The sequence below is a fragment of the Rhinoderma darwinii genome, chromosome 3, assembly GCF_050947455.1.
Source record: "Rhinoderma darwinii isolate aRhiDar2 chromosome 3, aRhiDar2.hap1, whole genome shotgun sequence".
NCBI classification, from domain to species: Eukaryota; Metazoa; Chordata; class Amphibia; order Anura; family Rhinodermatidae; genus Rhinoderma; species Rhinoderma darwinii.
Window position 1 is genome coordinate 215,270,063 of NC_134689.1, and position 21,048 is coordinate 215,291,110.

Sequence of the window (21,048 nt, forward strand, 5' to 3'; positions counted from 1 at the left end):
GTGTAAAAGGGCCCTAACTCTTAACTGATTACTTGCTGCAGCATAATAACTTGTCACTTAAGGGTCCTTTTACACCGGCCAATATGGGCAATAAAAACGAGCACCGATCAAAGAGACAGCTTGTTGATCGGCGCTTGTTTGCTCCTTTCACAGGGAGCTACGAGTAATAATGTATGGTGACGAGCGATCGTTATTATGACTGCTCGTCCCCATGCATTTCCATCATGTCGGCAGCACATCTCTCTGTTTACACAGGGAGATGTGCTGCCAACAACGATATTAGTTTGTGCTGCATAAAGAATAAGATCAGCCGATGAGCGATCGTTTGCTCATTGTTCATCTGATTGTTGCCCTGTTTACACAGGTCAATGATCGGAAACGAAAGTTCATATGAACGCTCATTTGCCCATCATTGGCCCATGTAAAAGGGTCTTAGGTCATTGAAAATCCACTGAAATAGTCAAATTAAAGTGTCTTGCCACTCTGTATTTAACGCGTTGAATGTCACCTTAAAGATCGCTACATCTATATGCTGGTATACCAGCAATGGGACTACGGGGTGTAGCATTACACAATGAGGCAGATATACTAATGTGTCTGCGCCTAGAATGTGTCGAAAAAATGTGTCCCAACTTTATGCAATTTGGCACACTTTGGTGCACTTAGTTTTAGAACAGGTGTTTACACCTCTCTAGACACGTAAAAAAAAAGTCTGAAAAAGCGTGATGCGTAGCAGGGAAGGACGTGGCTTAAAATGCACCAAATTGCACCAAAATGTGCCAAAGATCTGGCACAAAAATCAAAAGTGCTATAAGGAGGAGAAAGGTGTCTAACATGCCTAGCTAGATGCACCAAATTTATCATGCAGCATGCATCACTGTACATTTGGTGCATCTTCTGACTGACTGGTCTAAATTTACACCGTCTAAAACTTACACCGCTTAGTAAATCTACCCAAATGTGTTTCTTTTTTACAATAGTGCTGCAAAGTGCTATAAAGTCAGATAACTGTATTGGCCCATCAAGATAAGGGATCCCTCTGGGGGAAGTTTTATAAAGGTGAAGGAGATAGTTCCAAGAAGTGTTCCTTTAGGTAAAACTCCTGTTGTTTTATTTTAGAAGCTACATTATATTTAAAAATGAATTAATAGTTCTTAAAGGACATCTATTCTGCTCAAAACCTATTCCTCATAGTCATGTAATGGCGGACAAGACTCATATGAGCAGCCCAACATCTAATACGGAATAGAACAATTCCCACAGAGCCATATTCATTGTATAATACAATCCATTTTGTTTTTCAGTATTTTTATTACATCTGCAAGTGTCCTCTGCAGTGCAGCATACTTAGCTCCCTCCAAGAACTCTGCAAAGACACATACACGTCAGGTCTGTATCTTGGCAGCATATACATAATTTCACTTAAGCAATAAGCCCTCGGAGCGTGACATATTGTATTTTCCTCATTCCTGAGCTGATGGGTTTCACATTTTACTGTCACCACTCATAATATGGCACAATGCATAGATACAGATCAAAACATTATGCTACTGGAATGCTTTAGAGAAATCTATAAGAATAATTAAGCTAAATATTTTGGACACTACATTACCTTAAAACACTACAGTATATGGTAACATCAAACTATCCCTTTCTTCTACAAGCAGGTACTTATTATATAACTTTAAAAGCAGCAATGAGGCACGGAATAGCAGACAAGAGGAATCTATGTCTGATTTTATCTTAGCTGCTAATCCCTTTCATTACGATACATACACTCAAATAATGGAAAGACGTCACTCCCATTCCCTGTCAAATGGTGACAGATTGCATAAAATTCAGTTTCTAGAAAATCTTGTAGGAAACTGACTGCTTCTTCCTAAAACTGCCCGGGGTGAATTTAAGGGTTAGAAAAACAAATGCTACTGAAAAATTTGATGATTTCTTTAACAGATATACTATGTAGGGAAATGTCAAACTGAAACACATGTGGACGGGTCATGATTCTAAATTCTAGAGATGTTCTTTCTTTTTTTCTACTAAGCATAGAAAAGATAAAGATCGACACATGAAATAAATGAATGCAATTGGGTAGTATTGTATAACTAAACTAAAGAGCAACCATCCAACCAGACCCTTGTTTAGACAAGAAAGTATCTTGTGATCTCGTTTTTTACTTTTAGTTTAATTATTTGACTTATGCCACAATGTTGTACACAAACGTATCTACACGCATCAGTTAAAAGGATATAAGAAATACAAACATGACAGATGTATACAAACTTCATGCAGATGTTACCCTTGTTTGATCTAAACTCCAATCTGGGAACACAAGGCAAAGTCAATATCAAGTATTGAACTGGAAATCGCCTGACAACCATTGAAATATTTTACTCCGTGCTATCTTTTCTATAAAGATGGAATGTGGGTTTATAAAGCCCCTTTTACAACGTGTATTCCCTGTACATTTGATGTATGTGTCGGGAAAGCTCCTGGCGTGTAATTCAAACCTACACATAAGTTCCCATTATACAGGAGTGTTCTTTTTGCTTCCATCGGTGGTATATGTCAGGTATACCGTTTTCTCTTGCTGTGTAGAATAGTGTAGTAGACTACGCTAGTCTATTCAGAGGCATACAGTAAATGTGTATAAGTTCAATGTTTACATTTTTTTAACATGGTAGCATATGGGTGATGGATGCCCTTGTATAGCATACGTCACAGACGTCCATTTAATGGATACACACGGATACACACGGATGCCACTATAGGCTATAGGTAAAGGATGTGTTAAATGGATGCCTAACAGTGGTATTCGTCACTTGTAGGCGTTTAAAAGATACAACATGAAAAGGGTCATGAGAGATCATCATGATGTATCCATTAAATGGATACCATTATAGTCTAAGGGTGACGAATGCCACTGTGAGGCATCCATCATAGCCTTCATTTAACGTATACGTCGGGAGCTTTTCCCAGCGTCTGTGTCAAAAGGAGACCCATAAACGCAGTGTGAAAAGAGCCTTAGAGAAAAATAGTGAGTATTACAATATCTTTTATCACACAGAGTAATAGAGTAATAGGAAGTACAAAGAAAGACATAATTCTAGATTTTTATAGCGCAACCTGAATTTGCCTCCTTAAAAGGGGAATCTATCATCAGACCACTATCCTCTAGATCACTTTTTAAGATGCACTCTCAATTCAGAATATAACTCCCAAAAGGCACAACCCCGAGGGCCAGAAGAAGGTAGCACCGACCCCCTGACTCCTTTGAAACGGGAAGACTCCACTTACTAAGGAAGGTTACATGAGAATATATGGGAAATACTTTTCCATCCACTTAAGCGAACTTCTAGAAACCTTTTGCAATGGTACTCCTGTAGTTCATTATTTACACAATTTTGCTCTGTAGTTCAGTTTTATTTGTGGCCTATCTAGATCTATTGTTTTATTAAGACTATGGCAGCATTAATGTTCCAGTTAAATGAAACATCAAAATGTCTGCTTGTTTCTTCTCAGAAGAAGAGTAGTTTATTAGAAAATCATAAACTAAGAATAGAGAGATACGGATGTTACCATGAAACACATCTATCAGAAGTCTAAGAAGTGGTCTTTGGTTTCCCCTGGGCAAAATTGTAGACAGTTCTCTCAGCACTGCAATTTTTATCTATTCACCTCTAGTTTTCTTTCAATATTTATGTACCACAATTGCGCCAAACTTTTGATGAGGCATAGTTTTAATTTTTAGTTACGTTGTAAATCTATAATTAGAGAAACAATTAATGTGTCTTCTATGTTATTATGAAACTATTCTATTCTTTTATTATCTAAAGATATAATTGTGGGCGTTTTTTTTTCTAGAGAATTGCAGGATAAGCAAGTATGTTGCACCAATCTACGAATCTATAAAATCAATACTTGAAGCAAACTCAAAGTTGGAAAACTTGACAATATTATTTGATTGATACAGTGTGTTTTATTCACAACTGTTCACACATAATATTACTAATATAAAGTACTACCACATACACCGATCAGCCATATATTAAAACAAATGAGAGGTGAAGTGGATAAGATTGATTGCCTTGTTACAATGGCGCCTGTCAAAGAGTGGGAAGTATAAGGGTATGTTCACATGCACTGTTATCAGACGTAATTTGGGCATCTTATGCCTCGAATTATGCCTGAAAAAATGGCTCCATTGCGCCTACAAACATATGCCCATTGATTTCAATGGGTTTTACGATGTTCTGTTCCCACGAGGTGTCATTGTACACGTCGCTGTCAAAAGACAGAGCGTAAAAAGACGCCCGCGTCAAAGAAGTGAATGTCACTTCTGGGATGTTTTTGGAGCCGTTTTTCATGAACTCTATTGAAAAACAGCTCCAATAATGTCCGTAAATTACTCTGCAAAAAACGTGAATAGTTAAAAAAAACTTCTGAAAATCAGGAGCTGTTTTCAGGCGAAAACAGCTCCGTAATTTCAGACGTATTTTGCTACTGAACATACCCTTAGGCAGCAAGTGAACAGTCATTTCTTGAAGTTGATGAGTTAGAGGCAGGTGAAATGAGCAAGGGTAAGGATCTGAGCGACTTTGACAAGGGCCAAATTGTGATAGCAAGGCAAGTGGATCAGGGCATCCCCAAAACGGCAGGTCTTTTGGCGTGTTCCCGGTATCTAGTGGTTAGTACATATCAAAAGTGATCCAAGGATTTGCAACCGGTGAACCGGCGACAGGGTCAAGGCTCATTTATGTGCATGGGGAGCGAAGGCTAACCCTTCTTGTCCGATCCAACAGAAGAGCGACTGTAGCACAAATCGCTAAAAAACTTAACGCTGGCTATGATGGAAAGATGTCAGAACACACAGTGCAGGGCAACATGCTACGTAAAGGCCTGCGCAGCCGTGTAGTACATAATATTAGGCAGTTGGTTTTAATGTTATGGCTGGTCGATGTATACGGTACCATAAAAAGTTAACAATCATGTCCTTTAGCAAAGTTTTATGGTTAAATTAGAGAAGTAATGTTCTTTCGTCCAGGCTATAACATAGAAATATCACATAGTCAAGAAAGATGTCTAATAACAGTATATTTTCTTAAGTGTCGTCTTGTAATGGTGCTGTTAAATCATGTTTTCAATGCACTGAAGTGCAAACGGTTACTGTGTCTTACGTGCTTTAGCTAGATACAGAGACAAGTTACATGTATTTATTTAACTACTCAGTTCTTCCCAATTAATCTCCATGGTAACATAGTCACAGTGCACTAGCTGCGGAATCTTTAAGATATGTTTATTCTTTGAGAAGTTATTAATTCCAGTGGCTTTACTTCAGCTTCGGTCTAATCCACCCCCTTAACAGGTTCTTTGTTTATACAAGCTTTGAAATGTGAATGTTTTAATGGATCATTTTGTAAAGTACTGTAAAATCTAAATAAAAAGTGTTCTTATACATATATACAGTATATATATATATATATATATATATATATATATATATACACACACACACACATACATACATACATACATACATACATACTTTATATACACAGTCACTGTTATATATATATATATATATATATAAATAAATAAATAAATAAAAGGACCTCAGTAGCTGTTTTCTTTAATATGGATGTGGATATAAGATGCTGTCTAGAAATATATATGCTCAAGCTCTGAGATTGGCCAATAGTAATAGACGATGGTGATCTCTATAGGAGCGTGAAGATCTGGCAGTGTCACCCACGCACTGTGACAGCAGTTCCTAAGCAACAGCCCAGCAAATAGTGCACATTAAAAAATATTTAGTGGACTTTCTCATGAATAATTATAACACTAGCTTACACCATTTATAGCTGTGGACAGAATATACCGCTGCTCTCCAAATGGCAATTGAATGTGCAGTGACTCAAAACAAACTATACCAAGACATGTATTTTATGTGCGTATTTTGAAATAAATAAAACTCAACAGCAGTACGAAGTAAAGTAAATAATTCAGTATGGAACTTGGAGGAATGGGCAATATGTGGCAGAGAAAAGACCACTTTGTAAATCAGGAGAAAACATTCTGGATTTTCAGTATGCCGTCTCTCACAGCTGGTACTCTTCATCCTGACTTACGATGTCAACTCACATTGTATTTTTACAGTATTTACTATGTAATTATTCTTGGAAAGAAAAAATGAAAGGAATAAATCTTATGTTATGGGCAGTTCCTGTAGGATTTCTCTTCTGTGGAATTTCCATTGTGGAAACACTTTCTATAAAACGGTTCCTTCCATTATTTCTATGAAATACTGCAGCAAATGAACTAGAATGTATATTATAATGTTGAACCTTTAATAGTAGTTAAAATTTTTACCCTTAAATTAAGTAAAAGTACAAATGGCACTTATTGTAGCATGGGTTAAACAGTCGGAAATAATATTTTCTAATTGTGTTAAGTTTATCCTTAAAGGGGTCTTTCCATTCTCAAGTACCCATTCACTGGATAGGTAAAAAAAAATATCTAGATTGGTGGGGGTACGACGGCTGTGACCTCCACCAATCCCCAGAACAGGAGACCTCGGACCCCCGTTTAACCCAGTCGCAAGACGACGGATAGTAGGAGTTTAAATGGAGTGGAGGCCAGGCATGCATTGTGCCTCTCAATTCAAAGTCTATGGAGCTGACGGAAACCGTGCTGGGACTTCCACTGATCTAGCTTTTTTCCTCTATCCAGTGGATAGGTGAAAAAAGCTGGAGGTTGGAAAACCCCTTAAAAGAGCTGTCCAGTCATGGCACATGTACGTTATAGAGATATGCTGCTGCCACATACATTTTTCTGTTGACATCTATGAACCGTGTTATTACTGCACCATAAATAAGTCAAATTAACTGTTAGAGTGATTTATCCAACTTTAACATTACTTGGTGTAAATGGTCACCTATCTTAAATAATGATCCATATAGCTGTATTGACATAACAGCCGTAGTTTCCAAACTTCACAGAAGACTAAATATAATTAGTTATTCACAAGAGAAATTGTGTAAATCACCCTATAGAGCCATAATCAGTTTGACCACCTTGATTCTTCCCAGTTAATTCTACAGGTAGAGAGACAAGAAATGCTGCATTGTAAGGACTCAGAGACACTACATTTTCAACAGGACTGATGTGTCCTTCCTTACCTTTCCTCTTATCTTAACATATCCTAGTATGTGTGGCACGAGATGACTAGCTTTGAAAAAAAATATATATATATACTTTTGGGTGTCTCTGTAATGAGATATATTTTCTATATGTGTCTATATGTGGCTACCCAGTGGTTGTGATGTGAATTGCGGCCTGTCAAGGGTTTTGCTAGCATGTCACGATATTGTATTGAATTTCTATCATGTTGAATTGGAGTTCTTAATAAAATTCAAGCAAAGGTAAGGGTGGACACATCTGTATAAACAAAGGCAGCAATATTGTCTCAGATATATTTGAACAAATATGGCTTTTCACTAGACATTCTTCCAGATATATATGGCTGTAGATGCTTTATAACAAGGAGAAAAAACAAACGTTGTCACTCTTGTAAGAAAATATGCCTTAAAAGTATTATTAAAGAGGTTGTCCAGGATTAGGACAACATGGCTGCATTCTTCTTTGTTTGGTATTGCAACTCGGCTACATTGAAGTGGATGGGACTAAGCTATAATACCACATGCAACCTTTGGAAAGGTGTGGTGCGGTTTTTGGCAGAATGCGGCCATGTTTTTCCAATGCTGGACACCCCTTTAATAATGCAATAAGGCAAACATAGCAAGGTAGCTTACAGTGCTTCACGAGTAGCTCCACACTCTTAGAGTAACACATAGGTCTCAGGTCTCACATTGGTAATTGGATATTGTGAAATGAAAATTTTCATGACCTTACATAGTTGGTTTAAGGATCCAAAGTATTATGCCACTTGGAAAAAATCAGCTATTGAACAAAGATGAACACGACCAGGGGCAAAATAAAGAAATTGTACCTACAATTCACCTCATGTATGTCAAGTGGCAAGAAAAGTAGCTGCTGATAAAGGAATTCCATGTTTAGACCCCAGCTCTTAAAGGATCAGAGATAAAGGCCAGAAAATTCAGGCAGAAGAAACACAGTTTCAAATTACTCCATGTCGGTTTTATATTTTCTAGCTTAAAGTCTGGAAAAGTGATATTGAAGAGAAGAATTCTGTACGGAAGTGGAACTACTCTGTTATTTAAAAATATAGAAACAAAAATGTATCTTATAAAGTGAATAGTGATTAAAAACAAGTGCTCAAAACAAGTCAGTCATTCTATACAGAAATGTAAGATTACACATAGTGAAAAAAGATGGAGTGAAATTGTTTGTAATAACACTAAACAATACTGCAAAACTATATACAATAGATGTTTAGTCTAATAAAACTTCATGTCTGTGATTCATATATACAACCACATGATTAGCTTTACATTATCGTCAATTTAGGGCTCATCTAGGTCTGCATCCAGGGCACCACATGGTGATCATGTTATTTATCACACGATCGCCAGTACTAATACATTATGCAGCATTGTCACTTAATGTTTTTATCAATCTGCAAGCCAGTTTTACATGCAGCCTCAAACTCTACAGTGCCATTTAACCCCTTAAGGACCAGACCTATTTTCCTTTTTTCGTTTTTTTCCTTCCCGCATTCCAATAACTTTTTGATTTTCCGTCGACATAGCCATATGAGGGTTTATTTTTGCGGGACGAGTTGTATATTTTTATGGCACCATTTAAAAAGCCATATAATGTATCGGGAAACTGAAAATAAATTCTTTGTGGGGTGGAATTGGAAAAAAAAACCTGTGATTCTTCCATTGTTTTAGGGGTTTTGTTTTAACTTTCCCCATGCAATAAAAACGACAACTTAACTTAATTCTGCTGGTCAATATGATTATGGCAATACCAAATTGATATGTGTTTTCTATGATATACTACTTTTACTAAGAAAAATTGTTGTTCAAAAAAATTTGTTTTGTCTAGTCCTATTCTGAGACTCCTAACGTTTTTATTTTTCCATCGATGTAGAAGTGTGAGAGCGTATATTTTTTACGGGATGACCTGTGGGTTTTATTGTTACCAATTTTATTGGTACGTACATATAACTTTTGGTTGAATTTTTTTATAAAAAATGTTGGCAGCTAAGGGGATGAAAAAACAGCAATTCTGGTGTTTTACATTTTTTTTTTTTTTTTTACGGGGTTCACCCTGTGCATTAAATAACATTGTTATATTGTAATAGTTCGGCCTTTTACAGCTGCGTTGATACCAATTATGTTTGTTTTTTATCATTTCCATTAATTTATTGTTCATATTTTTGTATTTTTTGTACATTACTACTTAAAAAAAAAAAATGTGGGCCCCCCCGCGTTCTTGAAAAAGCGATTGTTAGATCGCTGATACAATACAACGTCATACTTATGCATTGCAATATAGTGTGATTTTTACCGGCTCCTGTTTAGACCTGCCTCTGGTAGGGCTTAATAGGAACAGAAAGAGGACACACCCAGGGGCATTTGTTAGGCTCCAGGGCTGCCATGACAACCATTGGCACCTCATATTTGTGTCGCGTGGAAGGGGGCGATAAAGTGACATAGTGACACCCTTCCCCTTCTAAGAGCTTAGAGGACATGGTTGCTATTGAGCTAGGTGTCAGCTGTAATACACAGCTGAGACCCACAACGTATGGAGCGAGCTCAGCTCCTGAGCCCGCTTCATGCTACTGCGCTGCGTCATGACGTACAATTAAGTCATGGTCATTATGGGGACTACACTGTAGAGTTATTTGCTTACCAGCCAGATGTATAAAATCAAAAGACGTAAGAGACGTCCATTATGCGGTTTGAACTTGTATGCTTACAATTTGCGGAAAACCAGTATCACCAATATATTGCTTTATATGGATAACAAGGTCTAACACATTAATGGTCTAACACATTCCTTTAGCTACTTCTAAGGTGGCATGTGAACATGATTCAACATATAAAAGTGATGCAATGTACAGAAAATATTTGGCTTGAAAATTCTATAACCCACAATCCCATGCTGTCCTTATGTTTAGGCAATGTGATTTATATTAACATATTACAAAGTATGTCACAGCCAAGAAAGATATATATTTTGTAATTATGCCTATTAAGTATGCAGTTGTATTCTAGATTAGTAGACATTTCTACATAATAGATGCACAATGTACATATAAGAAAAAAGTTTAAACTTTTCTAATGTAATGTGCATTGAGAGACTTATTCCACTAGCTACAGTTCATCCAGTCTTCAAAAGACTTCTGGTATCGAGGGTTGTTTGTGTTTAACAAATGGAATCTGCATTAATAATAGTCATAGTAAATATACCTATGGAAGTTGGCAGGGCCGGCCTTAGGAGTGTGCGACCTGTGCGAGTGCACAGGGTGCTGTAGCTTCCCAGTATGTAGGGGGCGCTACTGTGCAGGCCGTTTGAACTCTATATTCTCTGCTCCTCGTTACATACACGGAGGAAGCAGAGGCAGCAAGTGCAGAGCAGAGGAGGAAGATCAGCCCACAGCCCGTCCTGCCAGAAGCCTGTGCAAGGATAGATGGTAAGTTCCTTTTTGTGTACCTATGTCTCTGTGTGTGTATATGTGTATATCTTTTAGTATGTGTGTATATATATAGGTGTCTGTATGTGTATATTTTTCTGTGTGTGTGTATAATTATCAGAGTGTGATATCTGTGGTATTACATAGGACTGCATGTAACACTAACTTTATCTGTACTCAGAGAGTTATCACTGTGTGTTATCGGTGGTGTTACATAGGACTGCATGTAACATTTATTGCATTATCTGTACTCAGAGAGTTATCACTGTGTGTTATCTGTGGTGTTATAAAGGACTGCAGGTAACACTACGACATTATCTGTAGAGAATTATCTGTGGTTTACATAGGACTGCAGGTAACATCCACTACATTATCTGTACTGTGTATATTTGTGCCTCTGTGGGTATATATATATATATATATATATATATGTGTGTATGTATGTATGTATGTATGTATGTGTGTGTGTGTGTATACATGCCATGTGTGTGTGTGTCTGTATGTCTATATATTTACCTGTGTGTGTGTATTACAGTATATACGTGGTTAATTTTTTATTTGTCGTGGAAGCAATAGAGAATCCCACACAGGGCGCCATCCAACCTAAGGCCGGCCCTGGAAGATGGTACCCCTAATACAGTATGCACATTTAGAGTGTCTGATTAGAGTTGAGGCAAGACACTGGATAGAAGGGAGCCAGAAGACGTTTATAACATAAATCTTATTCGCTGCTCGTGTCTTCATAGTGACCTGTGTTAAATAAAGAAAACAAACTAAAAATTCAAAAGGGGATGGGGGAATGTTGTTGCCAGTGGATCTGCATATTCCATTTTCAGAAACTTGGGGAAAGAGATCAAGGGATTGGTGAGTCACCAAACACTTCTCTTTATAGCTTTCATGCTTATCTTTATTACTTTTATTAGTTTATTACTTATCTTTAGTTGAACACGTCTGGCCGGTGTAAATATGAAGCTCTCATAAGTTTTGGAAAAAACAAAAACATTTTTTTTTTCCTTGTTGCGTATGGCTGGTTCTACCCAGTCCATTTGAAATACGTAAGATAATTTTTCTAAGAGGGGTTATCTACACCTGTAAGAGTCTTTTTTTTACAATAGATGAAACATAGTGAAGAAATATTTAACTATTTTTGTTGTACCCACTGTATATATAGTATGGTCCAACCATCCAAAGATTGCCTAGGTACGGTTATACAGGACAAAATTGGCTAGGTGAGTTGTGCAAAGTTATAGACCAATTTCCGAAAAGTTTGACTCTGAGAACAAGTCCACAAACAATGAAAAATATTAGCTCCCGATGTCCCACACTTGGGGCAGATATCTATAGTATAAATTGCCATCAATAACCTTCTAAATGTGGAGACATAGGATCTGTGCACTATTCTGAGACTCATGTCTAAATACTTGGCTGATGTTAGTGTCTTATAGGCAAATTCTAGATAATTGAGAATTGTTAAGTCTGCTGGAGGTGGTTCTATAATCTAGGTCTGGTAATAGTTTATATAAACCTCAGATGTCGCCTCTGTATGGTTATTAATAATATAGTGGTGTAGGGAGAAATGCCATTCGTCTGGTAGGAGACTAGTTATGATGGTATTTGCATGGCTACTCGCTTGATAATAAGCCAAAAGTGGGACAGAGAGAAATCAGAATATTTGTCTAGGAATTCTTGCAGTGTAAGAAAATTTTAAGTAACTATGACCATATATAAAAGAGACTGGACCCCATTTTGTAACCCAGGTTGTGCTTTTCAATTTGGGAAGGCTGGGTTACATATGAGCAAGAGGAAAATAGAGTAGTAATGCATTGTTTTCCTAATGTGTTGCCAGACCTTCCAAGTGATCAACAGCAATGATGTGATATCTTTTGTCAAAAGGGAAAATGGCTTGTGTAATAGATTAGGGAGTGAGACATTTGGGGTGAAAACTTGGTCAATCGTATTTTCAGTTTAGAGGGAAGACCATGTTATCCAGTTTCTTTTAACTCTAAGGGTATGTTCACACGTAGTGACCAAAAACTTCTGAAAATACGGAGCTGTTGTTTTCAGGCGAAAACAGATCCTGATTTTCAGACGGTTTTTGTAGCAACTTGCGTTTTTCACGGCCATTTTTGGAGATGTTTTTCAATGGAGTCAATGAAAAATGCCTCCAAAAACATCCCAAGAAGTGTCCTGCACTTCTTTAGACGAGCCGTCATGTTACGCGCCGTATTTTGACAGTGACCCGTAAAATAAAGGCTCGTGGGAACAGAACATCGTAAATCCCATTGCAAGCAATGGGCAGATGTTTGTAGGCGTAATGGAGCCGTTTTTTCAGGCGGAATTTGAGGAGTAAAATACCCCGAATTACGCCTGAAAACACTGCGTGTGAACATACCCTAATAATAGCAGCATTACTAAAAAATGTTTTACTTAAATACCGACAGTCGCAACAGTTTTAAAATAAGTTCAGTGTTAAAACAAACAAACTGAATTTGACCGTATTATATGTAATAAAATAACAAATAACACATTACTCACCTGTTAAGTTCCCTGATGCTCTACCACTAATGCTCCCATGATTCTTGGCCGGAGTTTGTTTACATGCCAGCACCAATGACGTGCTGCATCGGCATGTGACCCCAGCAGCGGTGGTGCCAGTAAATACGGCAGGTGACCGATGCGTCTAGTAACTGGCTGCAGAAGCAACGTTCTGGTACGGCACATCATCACCATTAGAATGTAAACAAAGACCAGCGGGGGCCCACTGAAACATTAGCAAGTACGTGGCGGGGCACATAACAGGTGAGTAATGTGTTAGAATTTATTAATGTATGCTCCAAACTTGGAGAAGATTTTGTGAAGTTAATTGAGTTTTAGTTTTATAAACCTTTAACTCTTTTAACCCGTTAGTGACCGGCCCATCGTGTTTCTACGTCGATCACTAACGGGCCTTATTCCGATGCCATAGACTTTTTACGTCGCGGCATCGGAATAAGTAAACAGAGCAGGGAGCTGTCAAATCTCCCTGCTCTCAGCTGCCAGAGGCAGCTGAGGGCTGGGAGCGTCCCTGCTCTGCCGGGTGAGATCGATATTAGTATCGATCTCACCCGTTTAACCCCTCAGATGCGGTGCTCAATAGCGAGCACCGCAACTGAGTTGTTTTGGAGAGAGGGAGGGAGCTCCCCCTCTCCCCCACCGACACCCGGCGATACGATCGCCGAGTGTCTGTGTCTCTAATGGCAGCCGGGGGCCTAATAAAGGCCCCCAGATCTGCCAGTGATGAATGCCTGCTAGATCATGCCGCAGGCATGACCTAGCAGATGCCTGTCCGTTTTAAACGGACAGGCATAATACACTGCAATACAGAAGTATTGCAGTGTATTATAATAGCGATCGGAAGATCGCATAGTCAAGTCCCTTAGTGGGACTAGTAAAAAAGTTAAAAAAAAAGTTTAATAAAAGTTAATAAAAAAAAAAATTTGAAAAAAAAAATGAAAAACCCACTTTTTCCCCTTACAAACTGCTTTAATATTAAAAAAACAAAATACAGTTAAAAAGTTACACATATTTGGTATCGCCGCGTCCGTAACGACCCCGACTATAAAGCTATTACATTACTTAACCCACACGATGAACGTCGTAAAAAATTAAGTTAAAAACAACGGAAAAATTGCTGTTTTCTGTGAATCCTGACTTTAAAAAAATGTGATTAAAAAGTGATCAAAAAGTCGCATCTACTCCAAAATGGTACCAATAAAAACTACAAGTCTTCCCGCAAAAAAAAAGTCCTCATACAACTGCATCGGCGAAAAAATAAAAACGTTACGGCTCTTCAAATATGGAGACACAAAAACAAATAATTTTGAAAAAAAAAGCGTTTTTACTGTGTAAAAGTAGTAAAACATACAAAAACTATACAAATTTGGTATCGTTGCAATCATAACAACCCGCTGAATAAACTTATTGTGTTATTTATACTACATGGTAAACGGCGCAGATTTAGGACTCAAAAAAAGAGTGGCGAAATTTCAGATTTTTTTCTATTCCCTCTCCAAAAAAAGTTAATAAAAGTTAATCAATAAACAATATGTCCCCCAAAATGGTGCTATTAAAAAGTACAACTTGTCCCGCAAAAAACAAGACCATATACAGCAGTGTTGACGCAAAAATAAAAACGTTATAGCTAATGGAATGCGACGATTCAAAAACGTAAAAAATAGCTTGGTCATTAAGGTCTAAAATAGGCTGGTCATTAAGGGGTTAAATCTATTCAACAGCTCTAAACAAGCCTAAAAAGATTAGATAGCAACAGGTATATGATGTTGTCACATAGCAACATCGCATCCTGTCATTGTCAAAACATTGCATAACATCCATCTGCAGATAGATGCATTATAATGTGGCTGTGACACAAAGCGTCATCATTTCCTTGCTTCAATACTAGGCTGGAGAAAGTAAAAATAACAGATTGACAGAATAAGGACACCAAAGTGTTCAGACAGAGGCATCAATTGAAGCTCTTGCGTCCCAATGCCAAATCTTTAACAGGGTCCCCCACCTACTATGTGCCATTTATAATACTGGGGTTTTCTTAAGTGGCAGAGGGGCATTGGGTCCTCTATAGCTATGCCACTGCGTTGAGTTTTTACTGCGCCGATGATAATGCCAGCATGGGTGCAGGTGAGGCATATCTCGTGGTAGCCCGAGTTCTAAGGCTACTGCCACTGCTATATGACTACCTTTGGCCCTCTTTTGGGTTTCTCCCTATCGGTTAGGGAGATCCTTCTTGCAACAAAGCAGAATAAGTTCCAGTTCCGATTTTCTGGCAGCAGGTCACCAAAAATACAGGCTTTCTGTATCCAGCCAGTAATGATATTCTGTGCGCACAGAGGTGGGGGGGGGGGGCAGTAGAATTATGACTGCCCATCCTGATGAGGGCTGCAAGAAGATACACCACTAAGCATGCTAGGGCATATTAATAAATGGGATTAAATACTAAACCAAACCTACTTATTTGTATAGAAACAGGAGAACTCCTTTGATACAATTCTTAAACTGATAAAATGTCTACATGTATATTAAATAATGATATTCTTCATTTACTTTATTCCTTACTATAAAAGTCATTCCAAGCTGTTAAATTTTAAAAGTATTAATCTACTAATAACAAAGCAACTTAATATTGAGCAACATTTTATACTCTAAATGAGCCATTACTTGTATGAATCAACTTAATGACAGATATCATAACAAAGCATGCAAATGATTTTATAAGTTAAAAGTGAATAAGTATTCTGCTTACAAATATTACTTTATAAGCAATAAAATAGTTTGGTAGTAGTAAGGGTTCAGTTAATTCAGTTTATCAAGTGTGAATTCAACACTGAATTCATGACAATCTGCAACCCATGCACCTAAAACATTGTTAGTAATTGAGTCCTACCACAAAGGTATTAATAGGGTGTCTGTGATATTACATCTTAAGTGAATCAATATGGGTAGAGTATTTGTATCTGTACATATAATTGGGTGACTATAAAAAAACAAAAACATATATATTTGTTTTAATTATTTTTTTCTTAAAGGGCTAAAAAATGCATTCTGATGTCCCAAAACAGATACAAATGGACTTATTATATACTTTGAAACTAGTACTATGTAACACCATTAAAAAAGTGTATGAAAAAGTACTGAATGTTATATCAGACCTCATCTTATCTCATCATATAACACAAGGCATTGTTTAATCTAAAAACTGCTAAACAAAGAGTTAACAAATAAGTCCCCCATTCAGTTCTCTCTCTTTACAGGATGGAATCTTTATAGGGTAAAATTACTGCTATTCTGTAGTCAAAGAGTCTTTAGAAATTGAAAGACGGAACTAAAAATTTAATTGGAGGTAAAAATGTACAAGTTACCCACATTTACTACTGGAAAGACCATGTTCTTTTTGAACAGTATTCCAATTTACTCATGTGCGGAGTTGTGTGTGTCATGTCTTCCATGTAGCAGAGCATTTTGCAGCATTATAAAGTAAACACATGGTTAATGTCTAACCCACATGATTTGCTCAGTAAAACGAAGTGTGCATGTTAACTTTTACCACTCAGACATGTATTTGGCAGCCTGAGAAATGACAGAGCTGCAATGGACGTTTGAAAACTAGTGACCATAGGAAATTAGGTCTGGCAGGGATTTAACCCTTCATGAATCACTCTGGAAATGTTTTTGGAACAAGTGGTCTACACATTTCAGATATGTTTGACATCTAATTAGTTTAAGAAACAAGAAGCCAAAAAGTACATTTATTCCTCAAAACAAAAAACCTACAAGCAGTAACAAAACTGTTACTTCAACAAAACAATTCTGCAAAAAGCCTATTGCCAATGCAATAGATTAACAAAAGAAAACAAGTACAAAGTGTATTCTTTCACTCCGCATGAGTCTTCTCCATTTGCAGACTCTTAAAAAAAACAACCTAAGAGCTCAATAAGAAGGGCCCTAAACTAATTGTAGGAGGTATATAATAGAATTTGCCTTCAGTCTGGCCTGTAATAAGTTACAGGAATCCTCACTTCACTCAAGGCAGCTCAGCCTACTCATTTACTGTCTATTATGCCAAGCTCGTCCTCAAGTGGAATTTTATTGCATACCATTTTATTGCTTTCATACCTGTTTTCACTATGAACAGTTTTATTGAGGGGGGAGTGACAGTCTGTAAAGAAATGCACTGAAAATCAGCAGAAAATTAGACTTCAAGGAATCCATGCAATTAGGGCTCATCTCATTATATGTGACAGTTTTATTACTGGCGGCCCTTGTTAACACATTCAGAATGTGCAGGGAGACAAGTGTACAACTTTGGGTGGATTATTCATTTCACAACTTTTTATATTTTTTTGTGCTAAATGAACAAACAAAAATTACACACACACACACACACACACACACACACACAAACAAATAAACACACTAAATATAAATATATATATGATTGTGAGCCCCTTTGGACATATGTCCCTCAACTTACATCTTGTTTATTTTATTAGATTGGCTTACATGTCAATGTTATGATTTACCCCTATGGTGTATAAATATAAAGATATCAATATAGAATAAATCACTATTGTTAATAATAATAAAAATTATAATAAAATAATAACAAATATAGGTACAAAATAACAAGAATTATAAAAAATATGTGATTATAACATCTACAATATGTTAGTTCTCTGGCGTGAAGTGTGAAAACAGCATTCTGGTATCACAGATGTGTTTTTCACACTTGTGTCATATCTTCCTATGCCTGAGAAAGCATGCGGATACCACAATAAAACATTTCCTCTAGCATAGGATTTATATTATATGATAGAAACAACTCTGCCTTCCTTCTATGAATCACCCAGAATATCCTACAGTACATTTCAGGCAGTATCTCCCCTTCCTCTCCAGCTCTCTCTCTCTCCCCCTCTCTATATTCTCATTTAATGACCCTTATACGTTCCTATGTTCCATTGTGTGCTAGAAAGCTAGCCAGTAAATGTTCCCTCTCTCAAGGCTGCAGTATCACTTCTATTCCAGTTATGGCATGTTCACCTTTATAACACACTCATAGATTACCAATAGCTACTTTCATTCTTTCCACATTTCACATTGTTGTAGTATTTATGTGTTAAATCTCAAGTGAGTACATGGTAAATAAAAAAGCTTTCCCTTCAGACCTATTTACCAAAGAAATTAAGTAAAGCACTGGTACACTGGCACAAGTCCCAAGTATCATAAACTACATTATATTAATGTTCTAAGGTTACCAAACCACACAAAGCTACAGTTCTGAGCTCACTGTGATGTACACTGTGTATATATGTATATATGGAAGAATCAATTACTTACAGGGTCTTGCAATGTTATATATATATATACATACACACACACACACACACACACACACACACACACACACACACACACACACACACACAATATAACACTGTAACAGTAGTATCAATGGTAATTAATTCATGATGAACCTTATTCAGCCACGTGTAATGAAATATAAACTTGTGCAGCAGTTGAGAAGTGATATCACAAAGGAATTAGCTTACCTCTGTAGGATAATTTCACCCTTGGCACGTTATTTTTGACATTCTGACAGTTCACCCTTGTTGTTATTGATACTCCCAAGAAAAGAAATGCAATCCCAGTAAAAGAGCCCATGCTGAGGAGCAGTCAGTTCTGTAGGTCCCTTATGCAGCTTGGTGTCCCTGCTGCAGTCTTGGTTGAGTACAAGGGGTCTTACAACTCAGGAGAACAGGTGACTTGGGTCAGTCTCATTGCAGCAATCTAGGTAGAAGAAATCCCCTCATCTCTCCTTGAGGAGCAGGCAAAACTTCAGAGATCTGGAGGAATAGTAAGGCAGCAGGCACTGGATAATGAGGCACAACTGTGGTGTGGAAAGCAGAAATGAACCAGTGCTGCAGTGCTGGAGCTTAAAGATCCATTTGTTTCATAGGAGATCTGGTGGAAGAAACTAATCCTGTGCTTCAGTAAGTGTGTGGGAGCTGAATGAGAGGAAAATGCCCAGAGAGGAGCCCAGAGAGCAGTGCTGCTGACTTTTCCTGTCCACATGCAGAGAGATGACACAGGATCTCCCAGACAGGTTTTCCCTACTACAGCAAAGGCAAACTGACAATGGGAGAACAGGCAAGCTCAACCCACTGCCTTTCCCTGCTGTCACACAACACATGCAAAAACCATCTAGCAGAGATGAGAGGAGGGAACAGAGACCTGCACCAGGCATGTGGGAAGCAAAGCAGCCACTCTCACATTCACCTCTACAGTCTAGTAACTTATTGTACTGGCCATCCACTAAACTAAGCCTCCCTGCACATTTCATAGACAGAAAAGTACTTAAAGGGCATCTCCATAAACTTTATGAGGCTCATGTAAAAAAAAAAAAAAAAAAAGTATTAGTGGTGGGGAACATTGGAAATGTGTTATTAAAAATACTGCACATCCATCTAGAATGATGTATGAATAGTATTAAGTAATAACAGTGGCATAAAAGGCGTCAACTTTTACTATATTCATAAAGGGATTTGTATGTTGTCCCAGCATGGTGGAAATCCTCTTGTTTTTCTTTCAGATGTTCCAGTCATTATGCATAAAATGTTTCTAAAAAATGTCAAGTATTTAAAGGATACAAAAATGTACAATGTCAGATAGGTATCATGTTTCTTCACATTTTTGAGCACGTGTCACAGGTTGAATTCACACACGGCGTTTTGATGCGTTTTTTTGTGACATTTTAATGGCTTTTTTTAATGCGTTTTCCAGTGCGGCCAGATGTTACATTAAAGTTTATAGTAAAATATCAAATGCACTACACGCAACTGCGGTTTGGTATGTGGCATTTTTAAAGCAATTTTGTGGTCAGTGGCATTTTTTTTTAAACGCCGCATGCTCTGGCTATGGCGTGTTTTCCATAGTCTTCTCTATAGGACTTCAAAATGCCCCCATAAAAAGCATGACACCAAATGAAAAATGCCACTAAAAACGCCTTACAAATTGATATAGCGCTAGCGTTTCGGAAAACATTTTTTTTAATGCAATTTAAATTGCCAGACAAATTCAACGGAGGCCTTACAGCTTAAAAACAAAAATCTGTGCCCACCCCCCTATTTTAACATCCGATGTGGAAATGATACTTTTTTATATATATATATATGACCCCTCCCAGGCACATTTCCTGGCAATCCCGGTGGGAATACCCTAGTTAGAGCTCTATTCAGGACAAGGATCACTCTGCTGGGGATTAGAAATCATATTTGCTGATTCTCCACAGGATTCAAACATATCCAGACACTTGCAGCCTCTTCTAAATCCCTTGATTATTTCATTAGTCAAATGACACTGATGTTACCTCCCTGTGCTAGGCAAGAAAGCAAAAGGTTCACAATAATGTGTCAAATCCCCTTTCAATTGAAGAGATACAATTTTCCATGCCATGCTTGTCGTCAATTACTCCTGTAAACACAGAAGTGGCTCTTTCACAAACAAGATAGTCAAAGCAGGTTAGACGTTTGCCTTCTAAAATGCTTCAATTGAACAAACGGCAGGGGCTCTGAAATCACGTAATCTAATTGCAATACCCTGTAGCCCACTCATGTCAATGCATAGAAAACAAAAACAAAAAAAATACAAAAACTTTCACCCTTGCAGGTCACATTTTCCTAGCTACAGAATTGTGGGATTTTAATGAATCCGTAAGTCTAATACAGTAAAGAATTAATTTCATGGTGCAGGAAAACCCAGCGCATCCCGACATCGGCGCTATTAATGGCTCACTACAGTACACAATAGGGTAAAATGCGTGTTCACAAACTCTACTGCTTCCTGGCCCACACTCATCACTCCCACGGTTTTGC

General features: G+C 37.5%; 1 protein-coding gene across 1 annotated transcript in view; it reads right to left on the reverse strand.

Moving 5' to 3' along the window:
* Positions 1–19,346, reverse strand: part of SEMA3A (semaphorin 3A) — a 239,240-nt gene extending 219,894 nt beyond the window's left edge. The window contains exon 1 of the mRNA XM_075857367.1: positions 18,727–19,346. Within this exon, the coding sequence (XP_075713482.1) occupies positions 18,727–18,838 (112 nt within the window). The 5' untranslated portion in view covers positions 18,839–19,346. The remainder of the gene's footprint in view (positions 1–18,726) is intronic.
* Positions 19,347–21,048: the final 1,702 nt, after the last annotated feature.